The sequence below is a fragment of the Tasmannia lanceolata genome, unplaced genomic scaffold, assembly GCF_043159265.1.
Source record: "Tasmannia lanceolata isolate RefF3 unplaced genomic scaffold, GAP_Taslan_0.1 ptg000003l, whole genome shotgun sequence".
In the NCBI taxonomy this organism is placed as follows: domain Eukaryota; kingdom Viridiplantae; phylum Streptophyta; class Magnoliopsida; order Canellales; family Winteraceae; genus Tasmannia; species Tasmannia lanceolata.
The window spans coordinates 2,517,309-2,529,795 of record NW_027518680.1 but is presented as its reverse complement, the minus strand read 5'-3'; the positions used below and the strand labels follow the sequence as shown (position 1 = coordinate 2,529,795).

Here is a 12,487-nt window from a genome sequence, read left to right as displayed (position 1 = left end):
TTTTTTTCACTGTCAGTCGCTGATTTGGAAATCCAAGGATTTAATCTGGATCCAAATCACAACCCAAAAAGGGCTGCAAAATGTGAGAAATCCAAATCAAAATCTTCTTGGCATCCAAACGGGCCCTAAGCCGAGCATTACAAGGAAGTGGGTTTGAAAGGGAGTGACTCTAGTGTCTTGGACAAGTCAAATGTGACGGCTAACTTTTAGTATGCAAGTCCACACAAAGCTTCACACAACAGGTGATTGGGTTGCACAACCAAGTGGACCCTATAATAAAAAAAATGATTTGAGATTGAGGTGTGATCGAGGAGCATGTGATTTGGGCAAGCCAAGCATGTCAGCACAAGTGCACAACCCAATCTTAGGTAATGCATGTTGAAGTATAAATGTTTAAATAATACTAACTCTAATAGCTTAAGCTTTTGGAGTAATTAGTTGTTTCACATAGTATCACCGCTATTGTCTAGCAGTAGGCCTGGGTTCTAGACCCAACGCTCCTTTGATACTTAAAATCCATGTGTACGGCCAACCCAAAAGACTGATCACGTGTTCGACCAACTTAAGAGAGGAGCCACACGTGAGAGGAGCTTTAAAGTATAAAAATGAATAAATCTCTAACAGCTTAAGCTTTTTGGAGCAATTGGTTCGTTGTTTCACATTGCAAAGGATTATTTGATTACTCGAATGCAAGTAAATCACGAAACTCTAACTACAGATGCACCTCAAACATGTAGAAATGAATTTCGAAGATCATCGCCTAAAATATGTTGGAAGTGGGGCCTACAGTAACCACATTTTAGATTTTTGGTGGGTCCCACTTCGTATGTCTGAATCCAGAGTTGATTCCGCACCCTTAGCTCGTCAAACTGTGTCAGATTTCACTTCTCGTTATAGAGAGAGGGTTGAAGGGAGAGAAAGAAAGAGATGAGGTGAAGCTATTGTTATTGCATTACACGCGCGGCGATGGCGTACATGAGCATGGGGGAAGCTCATAGAAGAATCACAGAATTCTTGAATCGCTTCTCAGAAGCAGTTTTCTCTCAAGACGGACCCTCTCTAAAGCCTCTTCTCGCCGTCTCATCAAACTCCGCTAATCTCCTCTCCCTCGCCGATGCTCTCCGCGTCTTTCAAGTACTCCTCCTCTATTTTCTCCTTTCTCTTCAAACGATTAGGGTTAGGGTTTCTAGTTCAAGTTCTAAAATCCAAATTCTCTTCCAATTCTTTTTTATTTTTTATTTTTCCATCAGGATGCAAGCAGACTGATCAAACAGTCAGATAAATACTCTCAGCTCGGAGAAATCATCGTTCCCCTTCTTCGATCTTTTCAAAGTTCTCGGATCGGGCACGTGGTAGATGCATACAATGCTTTCGAAAAATCTGCTAAGTAAATTCTCATCCTCTTTTTTTCTTTTAATTTTTTTTTTGAGTTGTTTGTGATCTTTTTGATCGATTTTGTTTTTGAATGGTGGAATTACAGTGCGTTCCTTCAGGAATTTCGGAATTGGGAATCTGCTTGGGCTATGGAACCGGTGTATACGATTGCTTATGAAATTAGGGTTCTTGCGGAGAGGGTAAGGATCTCAATCTTTGTGGTTTGATTCTCTTTTTTTTGGTATTAGTTTGTTTCTTTGTTAGAGATTTCTGTGAATATTTTGTTCGCGATTGTAGGCTGATAGGGAGCTGGCTTCAATGGGAAAGAACCCTGAGAAACTGAAGGGAGCTGGTTCTTTCCTGATGAAAGTCTTTGGAGCTCTTGCTGTATGCTTTCTGATCCTTTGCTTAGTTTTATTTTATTTTTATTTTTATTTTTTAGTTTTAATTTTTTATGTTGCTCTCTGTTTCCATTTGAATTGGAACATTCATTGTGAATCACTTTCGCCATTAAAACTAGCTAGGGATTTGGAAATGCTGTGACCTATTGCTTGTGAATGCTGTGCATGTGTGTGGCTTTTTACTGTGTGAATACTTTGGAAGCTTTGCTTTGTGGTAATATCAATGCATCTTATGCTTTTACTTTTATGCTGTTGTCAAGCTTGAGAAAAAAATGCTTATCGTGGCTTCATGTAGCCTCAGCATATGGCAATTGCTGCTTGAATTTGTGGAGAAAACATCTGATTCTGAGATGAATCAACAATATCATTCTACAGCTTCATGCACTTTGGATCATGCTGTATTCTTTTGGATTATGTTCTATCAATTTTTTTTTTGAATGGTTGGATTATGTTGTATCATTCAAAACTGTTGTAAATAAAAGCGTGTCTTTCTTAGTCTCATATATTATGGGATTCCGTGTTAGACATTTGGTTTTTTTTATACCAATGGTACTTGTTCATTCCAAAGTTACTGAGTGAATTCTTTATCAGCATTGGTGCTGTTTAACTCTCTTCAGTGAATTATTAGAAATCCTAGACAGCCCTACGTAACAAACTTAAAAATTCTTAACACACTGTATTTAAAGAAAACCAAACAAAATCCAAGTTAGAAGTCAATTAAATATGTTGTGTCCCATTGTAATCCATTCAACCCTTCTTGTCACTTGACGGTTGCTCTTGAATCAACCTCCCTATTGAAATTTGGACATTATTAAAAAAATGGCATATCGCCATTCATTTATCATGCCAAACTATACCCTTCAACTATTTCCATGATTAAGCCTTTGGTGTGTGCAGTTGCGACATCAAACTTCTCTAAAATTTCTGTGATCCTCCACGCCCCCTCAAGCTCGAGGCCTAAAAGCTTTATTGTGTCGTGTACCTTGCCTTGATAACTTCTTCCAAAACATTCCAAAGACCTCTCGGCTTATTTTTTTTTCTCTGATAGCCTCCATTGCTATCTTCCCCTTTGCTTGCCATCATTGTTATGTGGAAGATGTCCTTTTTTCTAGTGTGGTGATTGATGATTATGAAATCCAATAGATGAGGCTACCCAACATTGTACTTTATACACCTTATGTTCCTTTGGTTTCTAATGTCGAAAAAAAGGAGAAGACAAAAGAAATCGTGCCTCTTTTTTGCAAGACTCATGCCTTTGCTTAGATTTCTAATTCATAGAAATAGCACTTTTCCTTAAATAACAAAAAAGGAAAATATTAAACAATCACATATTGTTCATAAACTCTTATTTACAAAGGAGAGCACAATAAGAATATTCTCCTTTGAAATGATAGAGGGAAATAGAAATATTGCCTTCTTGTGTGGACCTTGGTTTGCAAGTCTTAAAAGGTGAGAAGGGGAAGAGGGGTATTGGGAGGCTGGCAGAGATGAGCGAAGCTCTACTTGGTAAGCAGATTTGGAGGTTCAGTGATGCCAAGATAGTATGAGGTGGATTAGGGTAGTTGGCTGATTGGCTCACTGAATCGAACTCTAGCCTCACTTGCTCTATTGCTTGGAAAGACATCTATTGTATTGAGAAAGCCTTCTCGGAAGGCATTAGTCTTAGAGTCAGAACTCAGAACATGTGATAGGATCGGTTTCTAGCACAATCCTTGGTGCAAGGATCAACCCCTTAAGAATATCCTTGGGCACATTTTTAGGATGGCTACAGACAATGATGCTATCATGTTGGAATCTTTTTCCATCATGGAAGGTGAATTGTCATGGTCTATATTCTTCAAGATGGATTTTTTGAGCAGGAGGTTGGGATGGCTTGGGAGATCATGAACAAAATAGAGGCTACCTCATATCTAGCATGCTCGATGAGAAGATGCATTTGGAAATTGACTTCTTTTGGATCCTTCACTGTCCAATCTTTCTACTAGCAGTTCATGTTGGTCAGGGGTAGAATGGCCCCTTTGTATAGACTCTGTCAATTTCCACCCTCTTTGTGTTTCAGCCTTCTCTTGGATTGCTTGTCTTCGCTATTTTCTATTGGATTGCTGGAGAGAAATTGTTATGGGATCTCTGCCATTTCAATACCCTTTGGACATACTGGAAGGAGACAAATATGCCAGCTGCTTCTCCGTTCTGATCATAGGCTTGATCATGCTTATCATCTCCAAACTTATATAACTTCCTAAAGATTTCTTTCTTTTTTCATTGGTATGTAGTGTATCAAAATTCTCACCTTGGCTTCATTAACCCTTTTTTATTTGGCTTGCATTTTGTAGGGGAAAGGTCCCAAACGTGTTGGAGCTTTATATGTGACTTGTCAGCTATTCAAAGTTTATTTTAAGGTAATGTTCTTAGTTACCATTTAGTTGTCTATGGAATTATTTGCGGATTAATTATCCTGATTCTAGATTCCTCGAAAGGTTGTATTTCCTGTGTTTTTTGGTAAAGCATGGTCTTTTTAAGGTATATGCTAAAATCTAGTTTCAATGTTTTGCAGCTTGGCACAGTTCACCTATGCCGAAGTGTGATAAGAAGCATTGAAACTGCTAAGATTTTTGACTTTGAGGAGTTCCCAATGAGAGACAAGGTCTAGTTGCTCACTGAAAAGATTCCAATTTCCAGTCACTATTTTTGTATTCTTCATATTCATTGTGCTTGGTTAGGAACTGTTTCACTGTTTCATCCTGACTTCTCACCGAGACCACTTTCAACTTCTTATTTTTTATGACAGGTGACTTACATGTATTATACTGGCCGTTTGGAAGTGTTTAATGAAAATTTCCTTGCTGTAAGTAATGCAAATCCCTAGAAACTCCATGGTAGTTTCTCTTATGAATTATCCACTTAAATACATGATGTTGGACCAATGTTAGGTCCCTGCCCATCCCTTTTCTTGTAGTTGTACTCTTCTTTTCTCTTTCTTTGCTTTTGTTCTTTTCCAGGCCACCTTGGTCATGGGCTTGTTTCTCCATTTGATTTATATGCATTTACCTTTCAAAAAAAAAATTCAGTATGTAATTTTCTGCACCTGTCTATTATTTGTGGTATGACCTTGGATAGGATAGAATGGAAGAAAATGATCCACGTAGAGGAACCCAACTAGAACCAGGATTAGAGCCAGGCAGATTCCTTTTACCTTCTTCATGAATTTTTTCTAAAGGATTCATTTAGCCGACCCCAACTAGTTTGGGACAAAGGCTTTGTTGAGTTGAGTCTATTATTTGTGGTAAAAAATGACTTTTGAATGTTTCACAATTTGAAGTGTAGTGAGCTCTGAACTAGCACAGTAACACTCAGCCTTGCCTATTAGGATGGTATTTAGAACTTTCATGGTTAAAAGTGTGATGGATTGATCACTGAGCCCTTGTTATTAAGTATTGACTTCATTTCCTGATATTCTTTTTATCTGATGCAATACTAGGGGGAAAGAGATATTGTGGGTCTGATTTTTCTTTAAAAATTATATATATAGTTTTTACGGGGCCTTCTTGCATATGAAATCTGATTATTTTACATGACAGGCTGATCAAAAACTCACATATGCCTTGATGCATTGCAACCCACGGAGTGAAGGAAACATAAGGTTTGGTTCAGCTGTGCTGTGCTCCATAGGTCTTTGTAATTTTTACCATTTATCTAAGGAGAAAACGAAAGTTTATAGGAAAGATATTGACTTAATTGAATATTTTCTTTTGGATGAGCACGGCTGAGATAATGCTTTTGGTTCCACCTTGCCACTAGAAAATATTTTTCTGTTGTTTCTATTGCTTGTTCGACCCCGATTGTCTTGGTTCTACTTGGAATAGTTTTCCTTCAAACTCTAAAAATGTCGAACAGAAGCTATATCATTTGCTATATTTGTTGCCACTATGTGTCTAATATGGTGTCTGGTTTTGATTTTGGGGAATAGGATGATTCTGAAGTACCTCATTCCTGTGAAGCTTTCGATAGGCATTTTACCTAAAATGTGGCTTCTGGAGAAGTATAATCTCGTTGAGGTACGACCTTTTTTTTACTGTCTATCTTAATATTAGAATTATGCATCTTTGTGGAATTTGTTTATATATTTTTCTTGGTAAGTCGATTTTGTTTGCTCCAATTGGTACTGCACATTATAAATACTCTTATATGATCCATGTAGTATTTGTTACACTTGCATGTCATGTTTGTAAATGACACCTTATAATGATGTTCGTAGTTATCTCCTTTGGATCTGATTAATATGGTCTGTCCTCAGTAGAGTTGTGCAGATATTTGTTGAGGCACAGTCAAGAATTGGAAATAAGTCAGATCAAGTTTTAAAGGGCCTTATGAACAACGAGCTCCTCAGGAGTTCCAATGCCTGCTTTCCATGGTCAACCAAGAAATGTCAGGAGAAACTCCTATCTCGATCATGTCTGCGGTCCCTCTGGTGAAAGAAATTCAACATGATAACCACTTTCCCATTTGAGTCTCGAGGAGGGCGAGACTTAATATGACTTACCAATATGTTCCACTTCCTTCCATCTTACAAAAGTGATATCAGAGCAACACTTTTCGGTTGAGTATTTGAGTTGTCTTCAACTCTGCGTCTCTTATTCGACTTAGGGAGAGGGTTGGGGAAAGCATGGTGTGAGGCTGTAGCTTATTAGTCATTTAATTATGATTCCGGTAATCAACTCAACTCAACAAAGCCTTTGTCTCAAACTAGTTGGGGTCGGCTAAATGAATCCTTTAGAAAAATTTCATGAAGAAGGTGAAAGGAATCTACCCGGCTCTAATCCTAGCTCTAGTTGGGTTCTTCTACATGGATCATTTTCTTCCATTCTATCCTATCCAAGGTCATGTTCTCTGTTATGTTCCTAACTGTCAAGTCTTTCCTCATTATTTCTACCCAAGTTGTTTTCGGTCTGCCCCTACCTCTTTTTACTCCATCAACCTGGCACGAGTCGCCTCTTCTTAGTAGAGCATCCAAAGGCCTACGTTGGATATGTCAAAATCATCTTAAGCGGTGCTCTCTCATCTTCTCCTCAATTGGTGTCACCCCCACCTTTTTACGAATGTCTTCATTTTTAATTCTATTTAACCTTGTGTGGCCGCACATCCATCTAAGCATTCGCATCTCTGCTACACTCATCTTATGTACATGCTGCTTCTTAGTGGCCCAACATTCTGAGCTGTACAACATGGCTGGCCTCACAGTTGTCTTATAAACTTTCCCTTCAACTTGGTAGGGATATTACGGTCGCATAGAACTCCCGAGGCAAGTTTCCACTACAACCAACCTGCTCTTATTCTCTGGTTAACATCATCTTCAATCTCTCATTCCTTATGTAGAATTGAACCAAGATAGCGAAATATATCCCTCTTAGGTACCTCCTATCTAGTCATATTTACTACATCCTCATTCCGCCTCCTTACATTACTAAAGTTGCACTCCATATACTCTGTCTTAGTCCTACTCAGTCTAAAACCTTTGGATTCCAAAGTAGTTCTCCATAACTCTAACTTCGCATTTACTCCTGCTTTGATTTCGTCGATTAATACTATGTCATCTGCAAATAACATACACTATGGCACCTTATCCTGGATACCCTCCGTAAGCTCATCCATAACTAGCGTAAAAAGATAAGGGCTTAGAGCTGATCCTTTGTGTAGTCCTATTGTAATTGGAAACTCACTAGACGTGCCATCCGTGGTTCTCACACTAGCGTGAAAAGATAAGGGCTTAGAGCTGATCCTTTGTGTAGTCCTATTGTAATTGGAAACTCACTAGACGTGCGATCCGTGGTTCTCACACTAGTTACTGCTCCATCGTACATATCCCTAATCACATCAACATATTTAGTAGGCACTTTTTTCCTTTCAAGGATCCACCACATAACACTCCTGGGAACCCTATCATACGTTTTCTCCAAATCAATGAAAACCATATGAAGGTCCTTTTTATTTTCTAGAAATCTCTCCATTAACCGCCTAATAAAGAAGATAGCTTCCATAGTCGATCGTTTGGGCATGAAGCCAAACTGATTCTCTGATACCTTGGTCTCTTTTCTTAGCCTATGCTCAATTACCCTCTCCCAAAATTTCATGTTGTGACTCATTAGCTTAATTCCTCGGTAATTGGTGCAACTCTGAATATCCCCTTTATTCTTATAAATAGGTACTAATGTACTCTTCCTCCACTCATCAGGCATCTTCTTAGTCTTCAAAATATTGTTAAATAATCTAGTTAACCAAACCAAACCCACATCACCCATTATGATTCCGGTAATACCTTTAAAAATTCAAATTTAGACTAAAGTTTGTATGGCGTTTAAATAACTTAAGAACAAGGTTAGATGATACAAACCAGAGGAAGCATCCTTTCAATTAATGAGAAATTTACTCACCATTACCAGGAAGCACACTTCTCATAGTAGTAGCAGAAGCTCTAAACCCATCAAATTACCCATCAAATTCCTCATCATTAGACCTAACTGTTTCACTCCCCTCTCATGTCTTTGCCCAAGCGACAACAGTGTTGCAAGATTTGTACAGAACTGCTGCAGATACTTAAAGAGACTTAGATCATTCAAAAAAAAAAAAAAAACTTAAAAAGAGACTTATGGTTCCTGAGTTGAAGCTTTTATATGTACAATTTTACCTCCACACGGCATTGCTCCTTCAAGCTTTCGACCATCGCACAAAATTCCCACTGCTGTCTTCTGTGGGAGTCTGGGCCGTGACTCAGTCCGAGTGTGGCTGTCCTCTCGGACCAGCTACTAAGATCATGTGCTTTTGACATAAGTAATTGTGGCTTGGTGTTTGGTGGATAATTTTCTTGAGATACCCATTTCAGTAAAGCAATGGTAAAATCAGTTCAGAGAAGTTGAAAAATTGCATGGGTGCTAATGAAGTGTGTAGCTAGTTTGGGGAGGGTGGGGTTTGATATTCAGTGTTGCCTATAAAACATTGAAAAGGCTGTGAATCTTTAATGATAATGCTGATCCATTTCCCCCTATAGCAAATAAGAATTGCCGTGTGATTGCTCTTTTTATTTTAGGCTTGAACTGGTTTAGTGATTAGTTTCATGGTTTTTATGGGTGGCTGGGATTGTAACTGTGCCCTTTTCCTCATTCTTGGTGTGGGCTTGTCTATGGAAATTTCCTAAAAATGTTGCCCTGAACAATTAAATAGAGATAATACTGGTAATTTTGAAATTTAATACTGTTAGAACTCAATCCTTGGTGTGCATAACTGTACATGATATCCTTCAACACCGTCTCTCCTTATTTATGAAGAGAACCCCGTTCCCCTGAACAGATTAACTATCATTTCCACTGTATGACCTAACTACCGTGGCGGTTGCCGCATATTGCCCTAGAGATGACACTATAATTAGCTGCCATCCACCCACAAGGTCCCTTCCCCTTCATCATGGAACAATAGAAGGGCACAATCTATGGTATTTTAAGAACTTATTATATAAAAAGCAACTGTACTCAATCATGGTACTGTGTCCTCTACAGAAGATAAAGACATTTCTTGCTCAGCCATGACCAATAAAATATCAGGTAGAGATGTTTACCATTTTTTTAACTCCTGCAGTATTCTGATGTCGTGAAAGCATTAAAAAGAGGTGACCTCCGGCTCCTTCGACATGCCCTACAAGAGCACGAAGACCAGTATGTTTGCTCATCAATATTGCAAGTGAATTTGGTTTCAATATTCCATCTCTAAACTCTTTTGTGTCATCAGATTCCTAAGATCAGGCGTATATCTTGTCCTAGAAAAGCTAGAGCTCCAAGTTTATCAAAGATTGGTGAAGAAGATGTAAGTTTCTGTTCATATAGAACTGCCCATCCCAATAAAAATAGCAAAGAATACCATTTCCTAAACTGCAGACTCTTATTCTCTTGCAGTTATATTATCCAAAAACAGAGAGATCCAAGCAAAGCCCACCAAGTGAAGTTGGAAGTTATTGTTAAAGCGTTGAAATGGCTTGAGATGGACAAGGACGTTGATGAGGTACTTCTTGTTTTTCACTTGGCCGTATGTTCGGAATCATTTTTTGGAATAATTAGTCACTGGTTTTGCACACTATTATTACAGGTTGAGTGTATAATGGCCATCCTCATATACAAGAACCTTATGAAAGGGTACTTTGCGCACAAGAGCAAGGTGGTGGTCCTCAGCAAGCAAGATCCTTTCCCCAAATTGAACGGGAATCCGGTCAATTCGTAGGTATAATCAATTCCATTGAATTTTTCTTCCATCCCTCACCAAATTATATGGATGTATAGTCAAATGATTGTAGATTTGATAATGTAATCTGCTTTATAATTAGTCAGCACAAATGTAAGGAAAAAACAGCAGAAGAGCAGTAATCAGTGACACCAATTTAGATTGGAGATCAGAGTGTGCATATAAGCTTATACACGCTTGGATTCTACATTTCAATCAGGAATATTTGATCCCATGTTTTGTATTTGGAAGGTTGAGTTAAATTAGTGTGTTGAAATTTTCTCCTTAGTTTGTGTTGTTATGCTAAAGAAGGTTGCTTTTATGCTCCTTCCTAAAAAGGCATTTACTGAGCCCCACTTCTTCGTTTACATGATCTGATCCGTCGCTTGAGCCAAATGGCAACCATAAGTTCAGCTAAATGCCGTTTTAAGCCCTTGATCGGATGATCCTAGACCCTTGATCTAGCAAGCCTTTATTTAGGGTTTTTGCAAGGAAAGATAAATGGTTGATTTTTATAGTCCATCTGATAGACTACTGGATCTTCAATGGCCCAAAAATCATTCCCATCTGATGTGTGGACCATTGAAGATCCAGAAGTCAATCAACCAGATGGATGGTCCAAATCAATAAAAAGGTGGAGCCCGCTGTGGAATAGTGAGTGTGCCTCACCATTAGGGGTGGACATGGTTCCGGTTCGAACCGAGGAACCGAACCGAACCGGCATATATGGTTCGGTTCGGTTCCATATTTATATGGTTCGGTTCCGGTTCTGATATCCTGGAACCGATGGAAATTCGGTTCGGTTCTGGGTTTGGGATCCCGGAACCGAAAACCGAACCGAGAACCGACCCTCACCTTAAAACCCAATGCCTCATCGCTTGATAAAATCACCCCACCCCCTTTTAATTCACCCCTCTTTAACGTGTTGCTTTGCCTTTAAAATTTAAATTCACCCCTCAAATTTGTGCTTGATTATTCCAATTTGTGCATGTTTGTAGGTCATATATAATTTTTGCATTGCCCAAATTTGTGCCTGATTATTTTAAATTCGTGCATGTTAGTCTTTGTAATTCATATATAAACAGGACCAAACCGATTATAAATACGATTAGGCAAAATATCTACATTTGGTGAAGGTTGGGTAAACCCAGAACCGAACCGAACCGATTATATATGGTTCTGGTTCGGTTCGGTTCCAAACATATATGGTTCGGTTCTGGTTCCAATTTCAGAGAACCGATTATATATGGTTCGGTTCTGGGTATACCCCAAAACCAAACCGAACCGAACCATGTCCACCCCTACTCACCATGTTACTGCTGTCAACGGACTTTGTTGGTCCGAAGTGGGGGTGCAACTCGGGTCAGGTTGAGGCCAACCCGATTTCCAACCCTGCTGGGTTCAACCCGACGCAACCCGATTTGCAATTTCCTCAACCGACCCAACCCAATTTCCAATTCAGGTTGAGTTGGGTCGGGACCCGATTTGATGTGGTACCAACAGTTGACCACCTCAACTCAAGCCAGGTTGTTTTGGATTTTGAGAACCAATAGTGAGTCAGAATAATCAGTTTTTTATTGGTGACTCACTATTGGTTCTCAAAATCCAAAACAAACAGGGACTAACAATTAACAAAGGGAGATGTTATCCGCACTACTATATTTTGATGATCACACTCCTCACTTTATTAAAGTAAAGTATGGCCCGCACCGTAGGATTATCCAAACCGTCCATTGTGGACTATGGAGACTATTTCAATGTTGAAAAAGGAAAACACATACATAACTTCTTCAGATGGAATACAGTAATATTAATATAACGTAGGATCATATGTATATGTTGGAATTAACATCACTACTAAATGGGAATTTGAAATTTCCAATTTGGGTCGGGTCGGGTCAGGTCAGGTTGCCCGACACCCCAACCCGACCCAACCCGATTTTCAATTCGGGTTGATTTTTCCCAAACCTAACCCAACCGGATTTGCAAAAAGCTTAACCCGACCCAACCCAAATTCGGGTTGAACCCGACCCGACTTGCACCCTTAGTCCGAAGGATCCAAAGGAAATTGAAGGACGCGCTTGTGGTTGGGTTTTAGATATGAAGCGAAATGAATTTTTTGTAGTAGTAAAGAGTAACGTAAGAGGAGATTTTGACTATTCTTTAAGCTCACTGAAATGTGAGTTATTTTTTATGTTATATAAAAAGTGAGGGGGGTTTGCTGGTCGCAGAAGGCATTTCCCAGATGGTCTGTGCACGATGGATCAAATATCAAGGATGGGATGTTGTACATGTTTGTACGCCCTCCTTTCATCATATAATTTATCAACGCAAGCACAGAGAGTAAGATCCGAAGGACCACCTTGATTAGGATACAAACGGATCGTGACCCATGTTCAGGTGGATCCGATCCAGATTTGGATCCCTTGAGGGCCCTAATGACAATGACC

The 12,487-nt window shown here is 39.1% G+C and overlaps 1 protein-coding gene across 1 annotated transcript; it reads left to right on the top strand.

The window, feature by feature from the left end:
• Positions 1 to 785: 785 nt before the first annotated feature.
• On the top strand, positions 786 to 10,325 carry LOC143847529 (enhanced ethylene response protein 5-like). Its single transcript, XM_077356402.1, has 13 exons — positions 786 to 1,134; positions 1,251 to 1,387; positions 1,481 to 1,574; positions 1,672 to 1,761; positions 4,109 to 4,174; positions 4,330 to 4,419; positions 4,564 to 4,620; positions 5,354 to 5,415; positions 5,743 to 5,830; positions 9,402 to 9,478; positions 9,552 to 9,626; positions 9,716 to 9,821; positions 9,906 to 10,325. The coding sequence occupies exons 1-13, from the start codon at positions 967 to 969 to the stop codon at positions 10,035 to 10,037; spliced, it is 1,242 nt and encodes a 413-aa protein (XP_077212517.1). The 5' UTR covers positions 786 to 966; the 3' UTR covers positions 10,038 to 10,325.
• The last annotated feature ends 2,162 nt before the right edge of the window (positions 10,326 to 12,487 follow it).